Genomic DNA, 26,739 nt, shown 5'->3' on the forward strand with positions numbered 1-26,739 from the left:
CCCTCCCCCCAAAAAAACTAAACCTACGTCATAAAAAATTATAATATCAACAACACCAAGCCAACAGCAACATAATCCAAGAGAGAGGGCTCTATCAACTATCAAATCTATGTACATATGTTATAGCAACAATAATCTATCAAAACTATTTGCATATGTTATAGCAACAAGAATCTATCAAATCTATTTGCATGCATGTACGTTTTAGTGCAGCCATGGTCTTCTTTCTGTCTCTCCTCGTCTGGGAGTATAGAATGACAGGTTGACATTTCAGGCCCCAACACTTTAAGGTTGGGCTGTTGAGCAGAGCTGTACGTCACAGGGCTAACAGGAGGTGGCATTTGCATAGGGCATGGTTGCAGGGTCCTGGGTAGAGCGACCTCTCTCGTGTTACACAGGACAGAGTCGGATAGGTCAGCCGGACCAGCAGGGCTAGTGGAAGCGCACGGACGCCAGCCTACAGAGGGGACTGATACTAGCATGTATTAGGGGGGTTTGGACATTTTGTGTGGCAGTGTTGACTGACTACTTGATTTTTGTATGCAGACAAATCCTCTCTCTCTCCCTCTCACACACATACATATACAGTGGGGTCTGAAATGATTGACACCCTTGATAAAGACGAGCAATAATGCCTGTACAAAAGAAATCATTCAAATACTGAACTATATTGCATGCTCAAAAAATTGGGGAATAATATTATTTTATACTCATACAATTGCTCATAGAAATATATCTTGTTTAAGAAGTAATACTTTTTTCTCTCAAAAAGGTAGGGGTCAAAATGATTCACACCCCTCAAGATTCTTATAAATAAAGTCACCAAAAGTTTAGTATTTGGTCCCATATTCCTAGCACACAATCACTACATCAAGTTTGTGACTCTACAAAGTTGTTGGATGCATTTGCAGTTCGTTTTGGTTGTGTTTTCAGATTATTTTGTGCCCAATATAAATGAATGGTAAATAATGTATTGTGTCGTTTTGAAGTCACTTGTATTGTCAATAAGAATATAATATGTTTCTAAATACTTCGACATTAATGTGGATGCTACCATGATTACGGATAGTCCTGAATGAGTTATTAATAATGATGAGTGAGAAAGTTATAGAGGGTCAAAGATCATACCCCCAAGACATGCTAACCTCTCCTGTTATTGGTAATGGAGCGAGGTTAGCATATCTTGGGGGTATGATCTTTGACAAGATAAAGGAGGAAAAAGGCACTTCCTCATATTGTGTAGTAACAGTTTTAGGTACAGCAGTTTCTCTGCAAAAGCAGATGCAGGAAACCACAATGTATATTTAGACAGAACCAAGAAAAGAACTGTGTGTGACTGTTGTGTATGTGTATTTATGCATGTATGTACTTCTGGTCTCTTTCTCTCTCGTAAACAAACACAAACACACGCGCATGCACACACAGTCTCACTTTCACCAACTGCCTACCGTGTCACAAAGGTCAAAAGTCACCAACTCACAGCTTTCCATTTTGTTGAAGACAGAACCCAGCACCTCGGGTTCAGCAAAGATCACAGTGTGATCTTGTCAGGCAGCCTTTCTACAGTGCGCCAACAAACACATGCCCACATACTTACAGTGCCTAGATAAAGTCTACACACCTCTTGTACAGTCTTCATATTTTGCTGCCTTTAAAATAAATATAAAAATTTATAAAGTAATGGAAAAATAAGCAATTTATTCCCCTTTTTAGATTATGACGACTGTACAAGGTGGGTGTAGACGTTCACTAGTGACTGTACATTCATCCATGCATTAGCTACTGTCAGTGCCTTCCAAGTCAAAGTACACGATCCTGTACTACACTGAGTGTACAAAACATTAGAAACACCTGCTCTTTCCATGACATAGGCTGACCAGGTGTATCCAGGTGCAAGCTATGGTCCCTTATTGATGTCACTTGTTAAATCCACTTCAAATCAGTGTAGATGAAGGGGAGGAGACAGGTTAAAGAACGATTTTGAAGCCTTGAGACAATTGAGACATGGATTGTGTATGTGTGCCATTCAGAGGGTAAGGGTAATGGGCAAGACAAAAGATTGAAGTGCCTTTGAACAGGGCATGGTAGTAGGTGCCAGGCGCACCAGTTTGTGGCAAAAACTGCAACGCTGCTGGGTTTTTCACACTCAATTGTTTCCCGTGTGTATCAAGAGTGGTTCACCACCCAAAGGACATCAAGGTGTAGGGATGCACAATATATCGGTGAACATATCGGAATCGGACGATATTAAGTAAAAATACCAACATCGGTATCGGCCCGATGTCTAGTTTAACGCCGATGTTAAAAACCGATGTCAAAGCTGACGTGCATACCTATATAACGTAGGTACATGACGTAATGACGCCACGTAAAATGTTGCGCTACATGTGCAACACAGCATTCCTAACCTAGCCCACAATGTCTGCTGTGTGGATCGAGCAGTCAACAAGTCGAGCAGTCATTTGAAAGAGTAACTCAAAGGCGAAATCCATTAAAGCCAAGATAATGGAATTCATTGCCCTTGACAATCAACCGTTCTCTGTCATGGGTGATGTTGGCTTTCGCCGACTGGTCGAACACCGGTACACACTACCAACTGGGCTATTTTTCAGATGTTGCCCTACCGGAGTTACACAGTAACGGGTCAATTTTGGGGATTTTATCAAAAATAAATAAATATTTGTATGTCACCCCAGACTTTTTTAAACACCTCTCTATCAAGTATTTTAGCTACTTTTCAGATGCATTTTATACCCCCATTTCACTATTTTGCCCTTGTCCCTGACCCAGACTTTTAAGCTTCTATTATGTTTTCGATGAGAAAACATTAATAATTACACATTATATTATGTTATCTACTACAGAAAGAGTCAATTAAATAAAATCTATATCAATATTTATTGTGAGTATATCCTTTTATATTGTTTTGTTACACAAAATATACCTGTAATTTGGTTGTTGTGTCATTTATACCACTGAGGACAAATTCCTCATATAATAAAGTTTTTCAAGAGAATGTTAATTTAGTTTAATGGAAACATATTATGACACAGAAGCACATGACTGCAGTGGACAGTTGACAAAAACCCATGATCTTATTTTTTTAAACTTTAGGCTTATTTTAAAATGTTTAAAATGTATTTAATCTAGAAAATGCTCCAAGGTGTGCACACGTTGAAAACGAAGTTGTAGATGCCACATAAAACAGCACAGAGGACACAGACATATAGAAACAAAAAAGTATCCTATACGATACCAGGAACATCTGCAAAAAGACAGAGAGAGATACTGGAAGAAAAAAGAGAAGGGAGAAGTGATCTATCTAAATCTATCTCTGAGCTTACAAAGCGAGAACAAAGATGCCAGAGAAGGCGATGGAAATGTAACCAATGGAATAGAAGACAGACTTTAAAGACAACAGTTGCAATGGAGACCTATCTATCAGGCAACACACCACCTCAGTCACCAGAATACTTGCAGCCAGAACATGAGGCCAACATACCTGCCCCTAATTTACCTGCCCCTGATGCACTCCCTGTTACCCCTTCCTCATCGTCTGCAACAGGAATGAGAAGTCGAATACTTGCTGGAAGGAAAAAGGTTGAAAGCGGTCGCTCAAAAGCATACAGAGATCTAGGTATGACAAATGTTCAACTTGATAATGCTTTAGGTAAAGCTGAGAAATACAAAAAAAGGTATGATCGATCGACTGATGAACAAAATGGAGAGACAAGATTCCCCAAAGACAAAGACAAAACAGCAAATGAAGGGAACTCTGAAGAATAATGAGAAGGATTTTATTGTTTCAAAATGCCATCATTGCAGAGTTAAAACAAAAGTATAAAAAGTGGCTTCAAAAATGCTCAGACGCAACATCCTGAGAAAGTATGGCCTGGTCAAAGCCGCAAACAGAGAATTAGGATTTTCAGCAAAAGCAATGAGGGCAAATGAAAACAGGCCATCAAGTCTTCAATACTCCAGGAAAAATCAGTGTAACAGAATTAGCACTGCCACAGGAGAGAAAATCACTAGATTCTATGAACGTGATGACAACAGTAGAGCAACAACAGGAGAAAAGGACACACTAACGAGGAACAAGAAGAAAAAGCAGCTCTTCTTGAATGGCACAATTCAGAACCTTTATCAGAAGTTTAAGAGGGAATATTCAGAGATTCAAATTTCCTACTGTGAATTCTGCAAAATAAGTCCTTTTTGGGTTGTCAAGCCAGCTGTCTAAGATAGGGACACATGTCTCTGCAAAACCCACGCCGACCTCCAGTTCATGGCGGACAAACTACAGATCCGCTGCAGCAACAATGAGAAAGGTATTGAGTCTTTGAGCTGTGAGAACCTGAAGAAAGAGTGCAGGTATATAGAGTGCTCCCTTTGCCAAGCCAAAGAGCTTAAAACATCTGACTTTGATGCTGGTGAGCAGACATGGTGGTTTGAGTGGGAAAACAAAGCTGAAGAGAGAGAGAAGAAAAACAAAGAGGGAAACATGGAGAAGTTCACTGACCATTTGACAGTAAAAGAAAAGGTGTGTGGCACACTGCAGATTCTACTGGAGGACTTCTCCAAAGGATTGAAAGAGAAGTTGGGGAAACACGTGTACAATATTCGACACCAATACTCCAAACTGAGAGAATTAAAAGACACTCTGGGGGAAGAGGAGATCATTGTTCACATCGACTTTGCAGAGAACTAGCTGTGTAAATACACCAGTGAAATCCAGGCAGTTCACTTTGGTGATTCTCACAAGCAGGTGACCCTCCACACCTGTGTTGGATATGCCACAAATGATACAGCTTCACTTTGTTCACTGAGCTCTTTTATGCGGCATGACCCCTCTGCTATCTGGGCACATCTCTCAAAAACACTGGCCTACTTCCCTGAGCTCTGCCCATCGGCTACTGCTGTACACTTTGTGAGTGATTATACTCTCTCCACCCTTCTCTTTGAAATGGGCTTCCAGAGAGTAACAGGGAATTTCCTAGAAGCTGGACATGGAAAAGGCCCAGCTGATGGGGTAGGAGCAGCTGTGAAACGAAGAGCAGATGGAATTGTGGCAAGGACCTCCCAAATGGAAAAACTATATTTGAGGAACTGTCAAAAGATCAGCTATCAAGCTCTTTTATATCTTAGAGGAGGAGATAGAGAGCATGGAGGCCCTCCTACCAGATCACCTGAAGACAATCCATGGGACAATGAAGATATACCAGGTAATAGTTCTGGGTTATTTTATGTTGAATCTCACATTTGTTATACAAACATATTATCACTACACTCTGTATCACTAGACTATGCTATCATTACATATTCAGAATGTGCGTAACTTTTTGAATTTCCTGTGTTTCCAGATGGTCACCTACAGGCCAGGAGAGATAACTTGGCGGATACTCAGTTGCTTCTGTTCCTTTCCACATCACTGCAGCTGTTTCAGCCCACAGACTGTGACTCTGGTCGAAAAAACAGAGGCAGACCAAGATGGAAAATTCCAACTCATCTCAAAGCACCGTCCAGCCCATTGAAGATCTAAGTGAAGCATTGATCGGAAAGTGGTGTGTGGTGGAGTATGATCAGGACGTTTACCCTGGTATCGTGCAAGACGTTCACGCAGAGAGTGGTGCTCTTGTGAAAACCATGAGTCGCGTTGGCCCCAACCATTTTTTTTTGGATACACTATTTTTGAATGACTACCTCATCTCTGTACCCCACAAATACAATTATCTGTAACATCGCTCAGTCGAGCAGTGAATGTCAAACACAGACTCAACCACAAAGAACAGGCAGGTTTTCCAATGCCTCGCAAAGAAGGGCACCTATTTGTAGATAGGTAAGCAGACACTGAATATCCCTTTGAGCATGGTGAAGTTATTAATTACACTTTGGATGGTGTATCAATACACCCAGTCACTACAAAGATACATGCGTCCTTCCTAACTCAGTTGCCGGAGAGGAAGGAAACCGCTCAGGGATTTCACCATGAGGTCAAAGGTAACTTTAAAACAGTTACAGAGTTGAATGGCTGTGATAGAAGAAAACTGAGGATGGATCAACAACATTGTAATTACTCCACAATACTAACCTAAATGACATGGTGAAAGGAAGGAAACCTGTACATAATAAAAATATTCCAAAACATGCATCCTGTTTGCAACAAGGTACTCAAGTAGAATATAGCAAAAAATGTCCTGAATAGTAAGCGCTATGTTTGGGGCAAATCCAACACAACACATCACTGAGTACCACTCTTCCAATTTTGAAGCATGGTGGTGGCTGCATCGTGTTATGTTATGTTATTTTGCTTTTCATTGGCAAAAACTATGGATTATTTTGGGTAAAAAAAAACTGAATAGAGCTAAGCACAGGCAAAATCCTAGAGGAAAACATGATTCAGTCTGCTTTCCAACAGACACTGGGAGACAAATTCACCTTTCAGCAAGACAATAACACAAGGCCAAATATACACTGGAGTTGCTTACCAAGGCGACATTGAATGTTCCTGAGTGGACTGAGTGCCCAGAAACACAGCTGTAATCGCTGCCAAAGGTGATTCTAACATGTATTGACTCAGGGGTGTGAACACTTTGATAAAATTTCTAAAAACATGTTTTCACTTTGTCATTATGGAGTATTGTGTGTAGATGGGTGAGAGAAAAAAATCTATTCAGGCTGTAACACAACAAAATGTGGAATAAGTCAATGGGTATGAATAATGGGTATGAATGAGTATGAATACTTTCTGAAGGCACTGTATTTTACTCACTGTCAAAGCCAGGAAGGAGCATCAGGGACTGGTAGTTTCCATACATTTCCAACTCTGATTGGCTAACGTCTATTAAGTCGCTTTCCATTTTTCCTCTGGAATCTTCAACACCTGTTATGATTCTCATGTCTGCAGCCGATCACCTCTGAGTTCTGCAGGGGGTTTGACCCTTCCAATGCAGACAACGGGCTGGCAGCACACGATCATGTGTGTGTTACAAGCAGCTGTAGAGTGGTACACACACACACATATACACACTCACACTCTCTCTCTTTACACACCCCCCCCCCTGTGATATTAATGCTTGCTCAATGTCACATTCCAACAGGAAAGAGGCCCCTCACTCTCACACATAAGTACACACACATTTGTTTTACTATCCTTGTGGGGACCAAACAATCGATTCACATTCAAAATCCTATTTTCCCTAACCCTTCACCTAAACCTTAACCCTAACTCATAAACCTAACCCTAATTCTAACCCTAACCCTAATTTAACACGAAACATAACCCCTAAGCCTAAAATAGCCTTTTTCCTTGTGGGGACCGGCAAATTGTCTGAATTTTCCTTGTTTTACTATCCTTGTAAGGACTTCTGGTCCTCACAAGGATAGTAAAACCAAAAACACGCCTGGATTCAAACCAGGGACTGTAGTGACATCTCTTGCACTGAGATGCAGTGCCTTAGACCGCTGTGCCGCTCTAGCAGGCTAACTGCGCGTGCATGTCACAGGTGGCTAGTCGATCACCAAACTCTTCATTGAGACAATGCTTAAACATCAATGCATTGGCAAGTCATTTTCATTTGTGCCCGAAATCTAAATTGAATTAAAGTTAACTTGCAAATTCAGCAGGTTACGGTGTGAAATAGACTTTTAGAAGTGCAATCTTTATTTTATTACTTTGGTTATCAATGCACGAGCACCTTTTACCCCCACTCCTATCGATAAAATATTTGCATTGAATCATACAAATTAATAAAATGTTGTCTTCCTCAAATGAAGTAGATGATGATGATGCAATCTTTGCTGGAGGGAGGGAATCTGACTGAAGTGGTCCTCAACTCGTGGCTCAGACACTTCATTCAGGATAAATGTAGTTAGCCCTGAGTTAGCCTGCTCCGGAGCAGGTTAGTTCTGAAGGACTCGTTGCCACAGAAATGTACCTGACTAAAAGGTGAGCCACTTTCATTGGTACCAATCATCCCAAGTTGAACTCAGAGTTGACCAACTTTACCTCGCTAACTCCTCAAATACATTTGTAGTATAGGGCCCTGCCAAACAAAAGGTGTGATGGGTCCACACTCAAAAAGATGACACATAAAGCTTACTTCCAGTAAGGCCAGTAAGGCTCTGGTCTGGCCTGAGGATATTCACAAAGCCTCTCAGTAGAAGTTCATTATTATCTGAGGCAAACCTGATCCTAGACCAGCCCTGGTATTGTGTGTGGAGACAGAGCCCACTCATTCCTGTCAAAATTAAGATGATGTCGGATCAATCAGGGACCGTATAATCCTCTTACCCCCTGTAAGCATCTCCAACCTGGTTATTTACAGCACGCCCAGCTGTCAATGTGTGTGTAGGGAATGAATAGTTGATGATGAACAGTCTGTTAGGCCCTGGCTTCTATCAGAGGCAACATCTCATCTCAGAGTGGCTGGGCCATTATGTTACAGATGAAGGCTTTATACACAGCAAAACAAACAGAGCAATTGCAAGTCAACTGAAAAACACAGCTGGTAGGAGAGCAGCACTAATGTCATTTCACTAAGTTGGTGTATATTCAAACATAAAATAATTGCAGAGCATACTGTGCAAAGACATACTGTGCAAAGACATATGCCTTGGTGAACATATCAAATACACTGTTTCAGATAATATAGGCTACCCCAAAATCAAATGTATAATATAATGTAGAAGCAGAAATATGGTTATATTATTACATATAATGTGTATGAAAGACAGGAGAGGATTTTCAATGTCATGTTAAAATGGTGTCAGTCCCAAGAGAGCGTGCAGCTTCCTGAAACACTGTAGAGACCTTCACGGGTCCTGTTCCAAAACGGCAATATCTCATTGGGGTGGCAGGTAGCAGCCCCAATGGGTTAGAGTGTTGGGCCAGTAACAGAAAGGTTGCTGGATCGAATCCCCAAGCCGACAAGGTAAAAAAATCTGTCCTTCTGCCCCTGACCAAGGCAGTTAACCCACTGTTTCCCGGTAGGCCGTCATTGTGAATAAGAATTTGTTCTTAACTGACATGCCTAGTTAAATAATGGTAAAATAAAAAATCCAGACCCAATATGCATCAATTCCTTTTTACAATATAGAGACCCGTTCCGAACGGACCGATGATAACTAGACCCGTTCCTGTCACGCCCTGGCCATAGAGAGGCTTTTATTCTCTATTTTGGTTAGGCCAGGGTGTGACTAGGGTGGGCATTCTAGTTTCTTTATTTCTATGTTTTCTGTTTCTATGTTTTGGCCGCGTATGGTTCTCAATCAGGGCTACTTAGGCAGCCTGTTTTGCCACCTTAGTTGTGGGTAGTTGACTTTGTTAGTGGCCTGTATAGCCCTAGTAAGCGTCACGTTCGTTTTTGTTGTTTCTTGTTTTTGTTGGCGACATTCATAATAAAAAGAAATCTACGCTCACCACGCTGCACCTTGGTCCGGTCATTTCCCTGACGACGTTCGTGACAGAACTACCCACCACAAACGGACCAAGCAGCGTGGTAAGGAAGACTGGACATGGGAGGACATCCTGAATGGGAAAGGATCGCCTGCCGTGGGAGCAGGTGGAAGCAGCGAGGAAGGCGGAGGCAGCGAGAAAAAGGGCCCAGGATTACACAGGGTCACGGCTGGCACGAAAGATTGGAAGGCCACTCCCAAAATGTTTTGGGGGGGGGGCACACGGGGATTGTGGCAGAGTCAGGATTCAGACCTGAGCCAACTCCTCGTGCTTACCGTAAGGAGCGTGGTACTGGTCAGGCACCGTGTTATGCGGTGGAGCGCATGGTGTCTCCAGTGCTCGTTCACAGCCCGGTGCACTACATTCCAGCTCCCCACATTTGACGGGCTAGAGTGGGCATCCAGCCAGGACGGATGGTGCCAGCTCAGCGCGCCTGGCCTCCAGTGCGTCTCTTCGGCCCAGGATATCCTGCGCCGGCACTGCGCACTGTGTCTCCGGTGCGTCTGCACAGCCCAGTGCGTCCTGTGCCAGCGCCCCACATTTGCCGGGCGAAGGTAACCATCCAGCCAGGACGGGTTGTGCAGACTCGAGACCTCCAGTGCGCCTCCACGGCCCAGTGTATCCGGTGCCTACTCCAAGAACCAAGCCTCCAGTATGTCTCCCCAGCCTGGTGAGTCCTGGGCCTGCTCCCAGAACCAGGCCTCCTGTATGTCTCCCCAGCCTGGTAAGCCATGTGGCAGCTCCACGCACCAGGCTGCCTATACGTCTCCTCACTCCAGTGATAATCCATGGCACGAAGCCAGTGACGATCCATGGCACGAAGCCAGTGATGATCCATGGCACGAAGCCTCCAGTGATGATCCATGGCCCGAAGCCTCCAGTGATTATCCATGGCCCGAAGCCTCCAGTGATGATCCATGGCCCGAAGCCTCCAGTGATGATCCATGGCACGAAGCCTCCAGTGATGATCCATGGCACGAAGCCTCCAGTGATGATCCATGGCACGAAGCCTCCAGTGATGATCCATGGCACGAACCTCCAGTGAGGATCCATGGCACGAAGCCTCCAGTGATGATCCATGGCATGAAGCCTGCAGCGAGGATCCATGGCACGAAGCCTCCAGCGACGGTCCCCGGTCCGGAGCCTCCAGCCACGGTCCCCGGTCCGGAGCCTCCAGCGACGGTATCCAGTCCGGATCCTCCAATGACGGTCTCCAGTCCGGGGCCTGCAATGAGGGTTCCCAGTCCGGGGCCCGCAACGAGGGTCCCCAGTCCGGGGTCGGGGGCAAGGGTCCCCGCACCAGAGGCGCCACCTAAGTGGGGGGAGCCAGAGGCGGAGGGGGGTCTACGTCATGCACCAGAGCCGCCGCCGCAAAGGAAGCCCACCCGGACCCTCCCCTTTAGAGTCAGGTTTTGCGGCCGGAGTCCGCACCTTTGCGGGGGGTACTGTCACGCCCTGGCCATAGAGAGGCTTTTATTCTCTATTTTGGTTAGGCCAGGGTGTGACTAGGGTGGGCATTCTAGTTTCTTTATTTCTATGTTTTCTGTTTCTATGTTTTGGCCGCGTATGGTTCTCAATCAGGGCTACTTAGGCAGCCTGTTTTGCCACCTTAGTTGTGGGTAGTTGACTTTGTTAGTGGCCTGTATAGCCCTAGTAAGCGTCACGTTCGTTTTTGTTGTTTCTTGTTTTTGTTGGCGACATTCATAATAAAAAGAAATCTACGCTCACCACGCTGCACCTTGGTCCGGTCATTTCCCTGACGACGTTCGTGACAGAACTACCCACCACAAACGGACCAAGCAGCGTGGTAAGGAAGACTGGACATGGGAGGACATCCTGAATGGGAAAGGATCGCCTGCCGTGGGAGCAGGTGGAAGCAGCGAGGAAGGCGGAGGCAGCGAGAAAAAGGGCCCAGGATTACACAGGGTCACGGCTGGCACGAAAGATTGGAAGGCCACTCCCAAAATGTTTTGGGGGGGGGGCACACGGGGATTGTGGCAGAGTCAGGATTCAGACCTGAGCCAACTCCTCGTGCTTACCGTAAGGAGCGTGGTACTGGTCAGGCACCGTGTTATGCGGTGGAGCGCATGGTGTCTCCAGTGCTCGTTCACAGCCCGGTGCACTACATTCCAGCTCCCCACATTTGACGGGCTAGAGTGGGCATCCAGCCAGGACGGATGGTGCCAGCTCAGCGCGCCTGGCCTCCAGTGCGTCTCTTCGGCCCAGGATATCCTGCGCCGGCACTGCGCACTGTGTCTCCGGTGCGTCTGCACAGCCCAGTGCGTCCTGTGCCAGCGCCCCACATTTGCCGGGCGAAGGTAACCATCCAGCCAGGACGGGTTGTGCAGACTCGAGACCTCCAGTGCGCCTCCACGGCCCAGTGTATCCGGTGCCTACTCCAAGAACCAAGCCTCCAGTATGTCTCCCCAGCCTGGTGAGTCCTGGGCCTGCTCCCAGAACCAGGCCTCCTGTATGTCTCCCCAGCCTGGTAAGCCATGTGGCAGCTCCACGCACCAGGCTGCCTATACGTCTCCTCACTCCAGTGATAATCCATGGCACGAAGCCAGTGACGATCCATGGCACGAAGCCAGTGATGATCCATGGCACGAAGCCTCCAGTGATGATCCATGGCCCGAAGCCTCCAGTGATTATCCATGGCCCGAAGCCTCCAGTGATGATCCATGGCCCGAAGCCTCCAGTGATGATCCATGGCACGAAGCCTCCAGTGATGATCCATGGCACGAAGCCTCCAGTGATGATCCATGGCACGAAGCCTCCAGTGATGATCCATGGCACGAACCTCCAGTGAGGATCCATGGCACGAAGCCTCCAGTGATGATCCATGGCATGAAGCCTGCAGCGAGGATCCATGGCACGAAGCCTCCAGCGACGGTCCCCGGTCCGGAGCCTCCAGCCACGGTCCCCGGTCCGGAGCCTCCAGCGACGGTATCCAGTCCGGATCCTCCAATGACGGTCTCCAGTCCGGGGCCTGCAATGAGGGTTCCCAGTCCGGGGCCCGCAACGAGGGTCCCCAGTCCGGGGTCGGGGGCAAGGGTCCCCGCACCAGAGGCGCCACCTAAGTGGGGGGAGCCAGAGGCGGAGGGGGGTCTACGTCATGCACCAGAGCCGCCGCCGCAAAGGAAGCCCACCCGGACCCTCCCCTTTAGAGTCAGGTTTTGCGGCCGGAGTCCGCACCTTTGCGGGGGGTACTGTCACGCCCTGGCCATAGAGAGGCTTTTATTCTCTATTTTGGTTAGGCCAGGGTGTGACTAGGGTGGGCATTCTAGTTTCTTTATTTCTATGTTTTTCTATTTCTTTGTGTTTGGCCGGGTGTGGTTCTCAATCAGGGACAGCTGTCTATCGTTGTCTCTGATTTGGAATCATACTTAGGCAGCCTTTTCCCACCTGTGTTTTGTGGGCAGCTGTTTACTGTATAGTTTAGTTCCTTACAGAACTGTTCGTTTTTCTCTTTGTTATTTTTGTTCTAGTGTTCTGATTGAATAAAATATCATGAACACGTACCACGCTGCGCTTTGGTCCACTCCGTCTTCATCAGACGAGCGTGACACTCTTGGTCGTTATAGCCTATCCTTCTCCTTTAACTTCGAATTCTATTGATTAAATACTGTAACGTTATCGCCTAACTTTTTCCACACACGGTTGGCTCTATGACTGTAGCCTATTGCCGCTTTGATGATTTATGATTGGCCAACAACAACAACAAGCTACACACTCTCGTGAAAAGCATAGAGCAGCAGCATAAATTATACACATTCTCTCTCGCTCTCTCTCTCTACTGCAGTAGTCGGGTTCGAATCTATATTGATCCTTTTGGACACTTAACGAGACCCGTGACAATCATATCAGATCTGACCCAGACCCGTGACATTATTTACAATTCTGGATCCGGACCTGCTAGGGTCTCGGTGTTCGGGTACAGGTTGATCCATGAAGACCTCTCGCCAAGTAAAAAAAACACGCATGCACACGCGCACGCACACACCGTCTCTATCCCTGTTATGTGTCTTCAGGGATTTAGCCTAGAAAAGGAGGGAATTCTATCCTGTCGGGTCTCAAACACCCAGTGGGGCCTTGGATTGCTTTTTCATTGAAGTCTCTTGCAGACTTTTCTCTGTTGAAATGACAGAAGATGCAGCCAAGCAGACATCATTAACTTGCATGGCCTAAGTATGTGAGGAGACAGAAAGGACATAGCGAGTCCTTTCAGTCCAAGTCAAAGCATCACATTCATTGGTAAAACACTTCAGTATTACATGGGAAGACACAGTAACGTTGCTAATGGTTACTAATGGGAATATAGAGTCAACTACTGATATACTGTGTATGTAGTGGCTCGAGACTACTTGAAGTCTATGCGAAGTTGGCACTTTTTCTGCACTCCATTTTCGATCTCATATAATATGGATACGTCTCGTATAATATGGCATAATGTACTGTAACCAAGGCAGAGTACCAGGCAGGCAGAGTACCTCTCGAGTATCATACTAAACTGCACCAATTGACTGTTATCATATTACCTACACGACATTGTAGTTTGACTCTTTAATAGTTCAATTATCACGCGAGAAATGTCAACTCCATTACATTTAAAACATGTCAACTCCGTTACATCTGTAATCATACCAATCTAAATTTGTGTTTTTTTATAACTATTTAGCGGCACCGTCATTATAACAGGCATGACACATGTAACTTACAGCTGTTTACGTATTTACACAAACAGCCTTGGACATGTGACAGTGACATAAGGCGATTACAAATGCATGTGGTAATAGGCGTTCGAATCACCACTTCATACATGTTCACCATCATTCCATGGATCTTTATTGAGTCCGTTTTCTAAGTATGGTGTAACATCAGTTGCAATGCATAAAGTCATTAGCTACATTTCGAAAGGGCTCCTGCTGTACAGAAACCCTGGTCTGCTGGGGGCTCTCTCTCTCTCTCTCTCTCTCTCTCTCTCTCTCTCTCTCTCTCTCTCTCTCTCTCTCTCTCTCTCTCTCTCTCTCTCTCTCTCTCTCTCTCTCTCTCTCTCTCTCTCTCTCTCTCTCTCTCTCTCTCTCTCTCTCTCTCTCTCTCTCTCTCTCTCTCTCTCTCTCTCTCTCTCTCTCTCTCTGCATAGGAGGCTTACATTTCCATCCTGGTGTCTATTTCATGTACTGATTAACAGAGAAGAGGGGGGTGATGAGGGGGAGTAGTGGTGGAGGGGCGTGAGGGGGCTGTCATATGCCATGTGGCCAGGGGGTAGCAGAGGACGGGCCTGCCGTCTGTGGATTTTGGAGAGGGAGTGTGTACGTGTGTGTGTGTTATGTACCTGTGTGTGTGTGTGTGTGCTTGTGTAAGTGTGTGTGAATGTGCGTTATGTAGCTGCCTTTGTGTGTTGCGTAGAGGGCGGGGGGGGGGGGGGGGGGGGGGGTCTGATGGTGGACTGTGCCAGTTGTTGCAGGATTAAAGAGGATTATCTTGGGATGGGTCCTGGAGGACACAGTGTATTGATGCTGATCTATAGAGCTACTGTACATAACTGTATGTGTCTCCAAGGCTTCACGCTTCTGTTGGGGCTCCTGTGCCGTCAATTATCTTTTTCTCAAAGAAACCGGCTGCTATGTCTGACCACAATTGAACTCGCACAACAAAAACAAGCTGATAAACATCTCTACATTGAGACGTTATGTTGTAATACAAGAAGTTACTGTATGGCATAGTAATATAGTGACTATTTATATGATATACCGGCTAGTCTATTGAATTCCCCAATCATCCTACAAGAGGCTACAACGTTATGAAGTTTATATAAAGAGTAAAGCCAACCTCGAGCCCCTCTCTATCTGTGGAGCTGCACTATACTGAAGCACTAGGATTGGCCCAGACTGGGGCAGAAAAAATGCCAATTAGATAAGGGAACTGATTCAGAATCACAAGCCTGCCAGTGTATAGAACAGTCGCCACAGACACTAGTGGCCCTGACACTATTTCTGTCCCGACTATTTCTGAGTTCCCCATTCAGAAAGAAAAAAAGAAAGGAAGGAAGACAAAGAGATAGAGCAAAGGAGAGAGAGGGGCAACGAATTACAATAAAATGAAAAAATGAAGAACAGAACGGTGTATGTAGGATTGAGGAGGATGGTTATAGCATCCAAACACAATGAGTCAGGTGGAGGAGTGGAGCCCACAGCAACAAGCGCATTGGAAACCATAGAGCATGGTAGGAACGAGGTAATGACGACAAGACAGACAGAGACCCGAGGCTGTTCCTATGGGATGGATCTGGGTTGGACAGAAAGCAGAGGGTTCTGGGTAATTAAACTAGATACTAACACACATAAGACATAGTTGGGCGGACGGAGGGAATGAAACACAGACACACACAACTACAGCGTTCTCACACGCACACACACACACGTGCACGCACAAACACACACAGATTCGACAAGTACCAAGCTACATACTGATAGCTGATAAGAAACAGGTGTGTTGTTGAATGCCAAGCAAGAGAGAGAGAGAGAGAGAGAGAGAGAGAGAGAAGGACTGAAGGTGCCACCTGATCTCCCCACTCTCTTCCCTCTCTTTATCTCCTAACCCCTTTCCAAACACAGCAGCACATAGAGGGCCTCTCAGCGCCCAGGACCCAAAACAACACGGGTCTTGTACTACCCATTAAGGGACATCATCAAATAATTGTCAATGAAACATTAGCCCCATGTTGGGCCGTTGGATCCCTCTGTGTCTGTGGAGAGAGGGAGGGAGGAAGAGGGAGAAACAAAGCGAGAGAGAGAGGTATTGAGAAGGGAGAGCTATGGCTCCTCTCCCGGCAGGTCTTAGTTCCCTGGAGGAGAGGCAGAAGTGGATACTACATTTATTGAGCACCGCTTGTGCTACAGACACTGTACATTCTATAGCACTGAAGGAATCAACATCAGTTCATGTGGCTTCTCCCCAGACACAGCCTAACTTGGTCTATTGAAGATATTTTTAAGTCGCTCTCTTCTATATCCGTCTGTCCATCTATATGTTTGCTCATCTGCTGTCACCCATCCACCCGTCTTGTCTGTCTGCGGTGTGAAGCCCCATATGAACTGAGGCTGATTTATTCAGTGATATTAGGAAGTCTCACCACTGATATTGATGATAATGAGTACTACAGAGAACACTAGTAATGAAATCACGCTGCCATCCAAGTTCTATGCAGTTTCGGGGCAATTAAGAGGGTGTAAGTAGGAAGGAAATGTGCTAGTGTTATATATTTATAAATAGTGAACAAAGTATAACTGGGGGACTTTTTTTTTAGAATTCCGAGGAATCTGAATGACTTATTCATATCCTCTTCTTATTATGCTGCTGCTGAGTATAATTCAGTGACATCTGTTTCAAAACCTGCGTCTAAATGTTTTACTACATCGTTTCCCTGTGATTTTCAAAATTACATATATGTAACAACCTTTTTATCAGGGATGGGAAACTTGTAGGCCTGCGGACAAAAAAAGATATATATATACAGTACCAGTCAAAGGTTTGGACACACCTACTCATTACATTGTAGAATAATAGTAAGGATATCAAACTATGAAATAACACATACTGTATGGAATAATGTAGTAACCAAAAATATATTTAACATTTTAGATTCTTCAAAGGAGCCACCCGTTGCCTTGATGACAGCTCTGCACACTCTTGGCATTCTCTCAACCAGCTTCATGAGGAATGCTTTTCCAACAGTCTTGAAGGAGTTCCCACATATGCTGAGCATTTGTTGGCTGCTTTTCGGTCCAACTCATCCCAAACCATATCAAATGGGTTGAGGTCAGTTGATTGTGGAGGCCAGGTCATCTGATGCAGAACTCCATCACTCTCCTTGGTCAAATAACCCTTACACAGCCTGGAGGTGTGTTTTGGGTCATTGTCCTGTTGATATTCCCACTAAGCGCAAACCAGATGGGATGGCGTATCGCTGCAGAATGCTGTGGTAGCCATGCTGGTTGAGTGTGCCTTAAATTCTAAATAAATCACTGACAGTGTCACCAGCAAAGCACCCCCACACCAACACACCTCCTCCTCCATGCTTAACAGTGGGAACCACACATGCGGAGATCATCCGTTCACCTACTCTGCGTCTCACAAAGACACAGTGGTTGGAACCAAAAATCTCTAATTTGAACTCATCAGACTAAAGGACAGATTTCCACCGGTCTAATATCCATTGCTCGTGTTTCTTGGCCCAAGCAAGTCTCTTCTTCTTATTGGTGTCCTTTAGTAGTGTTTTTTGTTGTTACAGCAATTCGACCATAGAGGTCTGATTCACACAGTCTCCTCTGAACAGTTGATGTTGAGATGTGTCTGTGAACTTGAACTCTGTGAAGCATTTATTTGGGCTGCAATCTAAGGTGCAGGTAACTCTAATGAACTTATCCTCTGCAGCAGAGGTAACTCTGTGTCTTCCTTTCCTGTGGCGGTCCTCATGAGAGCCAGTTTCATCATAGCGCTTGATGGTTTTTGCAACTGCAAGTTCTTGAAATTTTCCGGATTGACTGACCTTCATGTCTTACAGTAATGATGGACTGTCATTTCTCTTTGCTCATTTGAGCTGTTCTTGCCATAATATGGACTTTGTCTTTTACCAAATATGGCTATTTTCTGTATACCACCCATACCTTGTCACAACAGAACTAATTGGCTAAAACACATTAAGAAGGAAAGAAATTCCACAAATGAACTTTTAACAAGGCACACCTGTTAATTGAAATGCATTCCAGGTGACTACATCATGAAGCTGGTTGAGAGAATGCCAAGAGAGCGCAAAGCTGTCATCAAGGCAAAGGGTGGCTACTTTGAAGAATCTCAAATATTAAATATATTTTTAACACTTTTTTGTTAACTACATGATTCCATGTGTTATTTCATAGTTTTTATGTCTTCACTATTATTCTACAATGTAGAAAATAGTAAAAATAAAGAAAACTGTGGTCTCAACTTACCGTTGAGAGTTAGAATAATATTATACACAAGGTGCAATTTTGAAATTTGGTTGTTTATCAGCAGTCACTCAATTAGCCCATGTCGGCATTTTTTTTAGATTGGTAAGTTAGTCTAGCAGCCAGCTATCTAAACTTGTAGTGAGCATGCTTGAATTGCCAATCTAGGTGGGGCCCATTGATCATCAGTTATCGTATCAGCAGTCACTCAATTAGCCCATGTCGGCATTATTTTTTTTAGATTGGTAAGTTAGTCTAGCAGCCAGCTATCTAAACTTATAGTGAGCATGTTTGAATTACCGATCTAGGTGGTGCCCATTGATCATCAGTTATCGTATAAAAACGGCAAACATTTGCCTCCACCTTACTGCAAAATGTGTAGAATTGTAGGAAATTAGCTGTAAACCTGCACATTTTTCTCTCCGTCCAATGGCAAAATTAGTAGAACTGCATGAAATAAGTTATAAAATTGCAAAATTCTCTTCGCTGTCACGAGGGGGGCCGCTAAAATGTTTTGCTCGCAAGGTGGAGGGCATATATGGATGTGGGTACGCAGACCCACGAGCCACTGCGGTCCCTCATGATGAGTTCCACTTTTGTTGTGGCTCCCACCCCCATCAAAGTTGCCCATCCCTGCTTTTTTTTTTAACAAACCTGGTCAGCACTGAGAAGGATGTCAATGGTGTAATAACTCATGAAGAGAGATTTTAATCACTGGCCACTTTAATAAATGGAACACTAGTCACTTTAATAATGTGTACATATTTTGCATTAGTCATCTCATATGTATATACTGTATTCTATTCTACTGTATATTTGTCTATGCCACTCTGACATTGCTCGTCCATATAGTTATATATTCTTAATTCCGTTCCTTTACTTAGATTTGTGTGCGTTGTGTGTATTGTTGTGAAATTGTTAGATATTACTTGTTAGATATTGCTGCACTGTCAGAACTAGAAACACAAGCATTTCGCTACACCCGCAATAACATCTACTAAACACGTGTATGTGACCAATAAAATTTGATTTGAGAGGATATGTCTATTACAAATTCTACTACTCAGGTTTAGAGTTGCGGACTAACCTGTTGGTTCTAGTTCTGCTGTTACAATCCCAACAGTATTGTCATATTTTGGCCGAAAGAAAATAAGAGTAGCATTTAATAGTGAAGTTATCCTCAGATAGCCTGGCATAAGATTACACGATAGTTGACATGCAGCTTAAATACACCTTCAAGTCGTTTGAAACGCATGAATTGTGCTATTAAATGCATATTTTCAGTAATCGTATAGCCTCAAACCATTCTCTTGCATTCTCTGAGAGGCTCAGTCAGTGGACGAGAGTATTAGTAGCCTTGTGTTGTTAAAAGGGCTGATCCCAAGTCAGCCTTCCTAATCACCATTGACAGTAAAAACCCTAATGACTTGGCCACATGACTTCTCATTCTCTTTGACTGCAAGAAGAGATCAGCACACTCACAGTCGTGACCATAGAGCCAACATGGCTGGTTCCTACTCAACTAAGATGTGTTCTGCCATTGTATTGGGGGGTAGCAGGTAGGGCTCCCGAGTGGTGCAGCGGTCTAAGGCACTGCATCTCAGTGCTAGAGGTGTCACTACAGACCCTGGTTCAATCCTGGGCTGTGTCACAACCGGCTGTGATTGGGAGTCCCATAGCGCAATTGGCCCAGCAGTATGCCGTGGTAGGCCATCATTGTAAAATAATAATTTGTTCTTAACTGACTTGCCTAGTTAAATAAAGGTTAAATAAAAATACAAAGGTAGCCTTGCAGTTAAAGCGTTGGCCCAGCAACCAAAAGGCGAGAAGGTGAAAAAAATATGTCGATGTGCCCTTGAGCAAGGCACTTAACGCTAATTACTCCAGGTTCGCCGTTGATACTGCCTAACCCTGGCCGTGACTGTAACGGCTTTCCTCCTCCTCTTCATCCGAAGAGGAGGAGCAAGGATTGAACCAAAATGCAGCTTCTTGTGATGACATATTATTTATTTAAACAAGACACAAAACGAACTATACTTGATTAACTACAAAACAACAAACGACGTAGACGCACCTGAACATAAGAACTTACGTATAACGAAGAACGCATGAAAACAGGAACAGACTACATAAACCGAACAAACGAACAAACAAAACCGAAACAGTCCCAATGTGGCGTAACATAACACAGACACAGGAGACAACCACCCACAACAATCAATGTGAAAACACCTACCTTAATATGGCTCTCAATCAGAGGAAATGAAAACCACCTGCCTCTAATTGAGAGCCATATCAGGTCACCCTTTAAACCAACATAGAAACAGAAAACATAGACTGCCCACCCAAACTCACGCCCTGACCGTCAAACACATACAAAATAACAGAAAACCGGTCAGGAACGTGACATAACCCCCCCCTCAAGGTGCGTACTCCGAACGCACCACCAAAACTCTAGGGGAGGGTCTGGGTGGGCGTCTGACCACGGTGGTGGCTCAGGCGCTGGGCGAGGTCCCCACCCCACCATAGTCAATCCCAGCTTACGTCTCCCCCTTAGAATAACCACCCTCATCTTACACACACTTACTTTAACTGGTAACCTTAAAATAAGGGGCAGCACCAGGATAAGGTAGCACAGGACAGAGAGATAGCTCAAGACAGAGAGGTAGGTCAGGATAGAGAGGTAGCTCAGGATAGAGGGGCAACTCCGGACTGAAGGGCAGCTCCGGACAGAGAGACAGCTCTGGACTGAGGGACAGTTCTGGATCAATGGCAGCTCTGGGCTGAGGGGCAGCTCATGACTGGCTGACGGCTCTGGACGCTCATGGCTAGCTGATGGCTCTGGACGCTCATGGCTAGCTGACGGCTCTGGACGCTCATGGCTGGCTGACGGCTCTGGACGCTCATGGCTCGCTGACGGCTCTGGCAGATCCTGTCTGGTTGGCGGCTCTGGCAGATCCTGTCTGGTTGGCGGCTCTGGCAGATCCTGTCTGGTTGGCGGCTCTGGCAGATCCTGTCTGGTTGGCGGCTCTGGCAGATCCTGACTGACGAATGGCTCTAGCGGCTCCTGACTGACTAACGGCTCTGACGGCTCGGGACAGACGGGCGGCTCTAATGGCTCGGGACAGACGGATGGCTCAGACGGCGCTGGGGAGACGGATGGCTCAGACGGCGCTGGGGAGACGGATGGCTCAGACGGCGCTGGGGAGACGGATGGCTCAGATGGCGCTGAGGAGACGGATGGCTCAGATGGCGCTGCGGAGACGGATGGCTCAGATGGCGCTGCGGAGACGGATGGCTCAGATGGCGCTGCGGAGACGGATGGCTCTGGCTGATCCTGTCTGGCGGAAGGCTTTGGCTGCTCCTGTCTGGCGGAAGGCTCTAGCGGCTCCTGTCTGGCGGAAGGCTCTAGCGGCTCCTGTCTGGCGGAAGGCTCTGTAGGCTCATGGCAGACGGGCGGCTTTGCAGGCTCATGGCAGACGGGCGGCTTTGAAGGCTCAATACAGACGGGCAGTTCATGCGGCGCTTGGCAGACGGACAGTTCAGGCGCCGTTGGGCAGACGGCAGACTCTGGCCGGCTGAGACGCACTGTAGGCCTGGTGCGTGGTGCCGGAACTGGAGGCACCGGACTGGAGACACGCACTTCAAGCCTAGTGCGGGGAGCAGGGACAGGGCACACTGACCTCTCGAAGCGCACTATAGGCCTGGTGCGTGGTACCGGCACTGGTGGCACCGGGCTGAGTGCACGCACATCAGGACGAGTACGGGGAGAAGGAACAGTGCGTACAGGGCTCTGGAGACGCACAGGAGGCTTAGTGCGTGGTGCCGGAACTGGAGGCACTGGGCTGGAGACACGCACCATAGGGAGAGTGCGTGGAGGAGGAACAGGGCTCTGGAAACGCACTGGAAGCCTGGTGCGTGGTGTAGGCACTGGTGGTACTGGGCTGGGGCGGGGAGGTGGCGCCGGAAATACCGGACCGTGCAGGCGTACTGGCTCCCTTGAGCACTGAGCCTGCCCAACCTTACCTGGTTGTATGCTCCCCGTCGCCTGACCAGTGCGGGGAGGTGGAATAACCCGCACCGGGCTATGTACACGTACAGGAGACACCGTGCGCTCTACTGCGTAACACGGTGTCTGCCCGTACTCCCGCTCTCCACGGTTAGCCTGGGAAGTGGGCGCAGGTCTCCTACCTGCCCTTGGCCCACTACCTCTTAGCCCCCCCCCCAAGAAATTTTTGGGGTTTCTTCTCGGGCTTCCTCGCTAGCCGCGTACCTTCATATCTCCGGTTCCCTTGTCCGGTTGCCTCTGCTCTCCTCAGTGCCTCCAGCTGTTCCCATGGGAGGCGGTCCCTTCCAGCCAGGATCTCCTCCCATGTGTAGCAACCCTTGCCGTTTAATACGTCCTCCCATGTCCATTCCTGTTTCGTATTCCACTGCTCGAACTTATGCTGCTTGGTTCTGGAAAGGTGGGTGGTTCTGTAACGGCTTTCCTCCTCCTCTTCATCCGAAGAGGAGGAGCAAGGATTGAACCAAAATGCAGCTTCTTGTGATGACATATTATTTATTTAAACAAGACACAAAACGAACTATACTTGATTAACTACAAAACAACAAACGACGTAGACGCACCTGAACATAAGAACTTACGTATAACGAAGAACGCATGAAAACAGGAACAGACTACATAAACCGAACAAACGAACAAACAAAACCGAAACAGTCCCAATGTGGCGTAACATAACACAGACACAGGAGACAACCACCCACAACAATCAATGTGAAAACACCTACCTTAATATGGCTCTCAATCAGAGGAAATGAAAACCACCTGCCTCTAATTGAGAGCCATATCAGGTCACCCTTTAAACCAACATAGAAACAGAAAACATAGACTGCCCACCCAAACTCACGCCCTGACCGTCAAACACATACAAAATAACAGAAAACCGGTCAGGAACGTGACAGTGACCCCACTCTCTGGGGGTGTCTCAGGGAGAGTTGGGATACGCAAAAACACATTTCCAATTCACACGTGTTAAATACACATGTGTACATGTGTGAAATAGGACAAAGATAAGCACCCACAAAATGATGATTATACGTGCTACTAGTTGTCTAATCAATTAAATCAATCAATTGACGTTTTGGTTTTATTAGTAAAGTATTTTTCTAAGTTAACTTTCAATGTCCTACAGGAGCTGCTGAATGTCTTTCACATATTCATTTTGGTTGGACTATCCAGGTAGACCCGGTGGACCTTTTCCTCTTCACTGATACACACATCCCACTGGGGACAGACATCATTTCAACGTTTTGATTGTAATTTTATTGAGTTGTCAACTAGCGGAAATTCAACGTGAAATCAACAAGACTTTCAACCATGTCATTGGATTTACTGTAGGTGAAAAAAATATACAAAATCCAGAAGTTACTTTACATTGACGACTTTTTGCAAATCCAATCAGTTTCCCACATTTATCCAACATCATCGCATTGATTTATTTTGTTGAAAGGACGTGGAAACAACATCGATTCAACCAGTTTGTGCCCAGTGGGATAAGAGCAGGAGTCTGACCAATGCAAAGTTCAAATAAAGCAAAGTCCACTGTTGCAGAGGAGACACAACGGGGATGAACCCATAAAGACAAACTTGCCTAACACTGATTTGTTCACATGAGAGAGACAGAGAGAGAGAGAGCGAGAGAGACTCTGCATGCAGAATTCTGCAAAAATATTGTCTGTGTACAATGTAAAACACCAAATAATGCATGCAGAGCAGAACTAGGCTGATACCCTCTAATTATCAAAATCCATAAAAGAGCCGTTAAATTCTACAACCACCTAAAAGGAAGTGATTCCCAAACCTTTAATAACAAAGCCGTCACCTACAGAGAGATGAACCTGGAGAAGAGTCCCCTAAGCAAGCTGGTCCTGGGGCTCTGCTCAAACAAACATGCCCCACAGAGCCCCAACACAGCAACACAATTAGACCCAACCAAATCTTGAGAAAACAAAAAGATAATTACTTGGCACATTGGAAAGAATTAACTAAAAAAACTGAGCAAACTAGAATGCTATTTGGCCCTAAACAGAGAGTACACAGTGGCATAATACCTGACTGACCCAAAATTAAGGAAAGTTTTGACTATGTACAGACTCAGTGAGCATAGCCTTACTATTGAGAAAGGTCGCCGTAGGCAGACCTGGCTTTCAAGAGAAGACACGCTATGTGCACACTGCCCACAAAATGAGGTGGAAACTGAGATGCACTTCCTAACCTTCTGCCAAATGTATGACCAGATTAGAGACACATATTTCCCTCAGATTACACAGACCCACAAAGAATTCGAAAACAAATCCAATTTTGATAAACTCCCATATCTATAGGGTGAAATACCAGTGTGCAATCACGGCAGCAAGATTTGTGACCTGTTGCCACAAGAACAGGGCAGCCTGTGAAGAACATACACTACACCATTGTAAATTCCCATTTCCCTTTTGTACTTTTACTATTTGCACATTGTTACAACACTGTATATAGACACAATATGACATTTGAAATGTCTCTATTATTTTGGAACTTGTGAGTGTAATATTTACTGTTTATTTCAGTTTTGTTTATCCATTTCACTTGCTTTGGCAATGTAAACATATGTTTCCCATGTCAAAAAAGCCCCTTGAATTGAGAGAGAGAGAGGGGTGGGAGAGAGAGAGAACCAGTGAAGTAAAAGGAGGCCTCTGTAGCAATATGAGCATGTGATTACACATACATAAAATGCACGAGGAAATAATGTATTGGAGACTTTCAGAATAATTCATACTATAATAGTAGGCTGCCGTTTAATGTATGCACGTATTCATGTTTATTCTGATAATTATCCCCAAATGTAAATGGCTACACTCTTCATGGTTTTATTTGAATGTGTGGTTTTCCTTGAATGAATTATTTATTGACAATAGGTGGTGTTATAGTAGTGTAACCATGACTTATACTTTCAGAACTCTAAAATCGAAATACGCATAAGGGAACCATATAGTCGGCTGTATCATGCGAGGACATGCAATAGAATAGAATATTGAATAGAAAATAATACGTATTTCCAATACAAAGACAGAAGAGGTCTTTGGGACCACATGGCTGCGTATTCGTTGCTTGTGGTGTGGGCACTTCGTGGCTATTTGATAGAAGGTATTATGACGATTCAATCAGAACAATTTCGGCCAATTAAGTGTAGCCTACTAAAGAGAAGTGTGAAGTGAAAAAAGTCAGACTCTCTCACGGTGGTCTTGTTTAACTTGCCTCTAGAACAGCGGTGAGGTGGGTGAATGTATCATTCTGTCGCATGGATAAGCACTTCTTTGCCAAGCCAGACCCATAAATAAGACCCAGCAGTTTTAACAAGAAGCGCGTTAAAATAGCCATAAATTACATAAGCGCAATTAAAGTGCCAAACCCTGACCGAGACTAAGATAAGTTATCACCTGACTTGTGCATTGGCACTGCCTTCTTGTCAATAGACCTATATATTAGGCGCGGGACAAGTGTTAACTACATAGATAAATAACATTGCCACGCATGATTTATTGCCAGCGGGTGTAAAGTCCGCTGTGCAAAAATAATTCCGTTTATCAAACGACACGTTATTGCCCAAACAACGCAGGATAACTAACTGCAAGAGCAGCCTATGCGGGTTATAGCCTGCCGCTCGTGTCCGAAGACTTTAAAGAGTGAGGAAAAGCGTACTTACTTAGATGTAGACACGATTCAGTATTATCCATAACTGTATGGGAGTTATTATTGTCGTCCGTTTTTTCTCTCAACGATGGATGTTCTTGTTTAGCCGTCAGAGCAGCATCTTTGTGAACGCCGTTCCCGGCTTGACTGATTCTCTTCTCAGTTGCCTGGTTGGACTACCACACATGGAGGGGCCAAGTGGAGTAGGTGACTGAAAAATGGGATTCTCCAAAATGATAACGTTATTTGCTTAATCTGCCGACACAGATACACCATGCAAAGCCACCGTCCACTAAATACAGCGACAGATGTTGATAGTTCGCGCAGCCTGTCAATGTATTTTATTATGAGAGAGAATAAAAGCTCAAATTGAAGATTTATAAATCCAACTGTTTAAAAGAGTGCACATACTGTATGACATTTTAATTGCAGATATGGGTTAAAACATCTTAAAATTGCTTACTATTTGTCTTATCACCAATATTAAGAACATTACATGGAAATAGTTTGTGCTTTAAAATAACGGCATTGAATTAGAATTGAATGAGAATCCCATTGATTCA

General features: G+C 45.3%; 1 protein-coding gene across 3 annotated transcripts in view; it reads right to left on the reverse strand.

Moving 5' to 3' along the window:
* The window catches only part of LOC120055828 (retinoic acid receptor RXR-gamma-A-like), a 51,658-nt gene extending 25,260 nt beyond the window's left edge, over nt 1-26,398 (reverse strand). For 2 of the 3 annotated variants that reach the window (XM_039003819.1, XM_039003817.1), the window contains exon 1: nt 26,190-26,396. Coding sequence is in view for 2 of the 3 variants with exons in the window: in XM_039003817.1 (XP_038859745.1) it covers nt 26,190-26,220 (31 nt within the window). In the remaining variant the exon portion in view is untranslated. Of the gene's footprint in view, nt 1-26,189 lie in introns of all 3 variants that reach the window. The other variant, XM_039003818.1, reaches the window with a different exon arrangement.
* Between the last annotated feature and the right edge of the window lie 341 nt (nt 26,399-26,739).

Source organism: Salvelinus namaycush, chromosome 11 (genome assembly GCF_016432855.1).
Source record: "Salvelinus namaycush isolate Seneca chromosome 11, SaNama_1.0, whole genome shotgun sequence".
Classification (NCBI taxonomy): domain Eukaryota; kingdom Metazoa; phylum Chordata; class Actinopteri; order Salmoniformes; family Salmonidae; genus Salvelinus; species Salvelinus namaycush.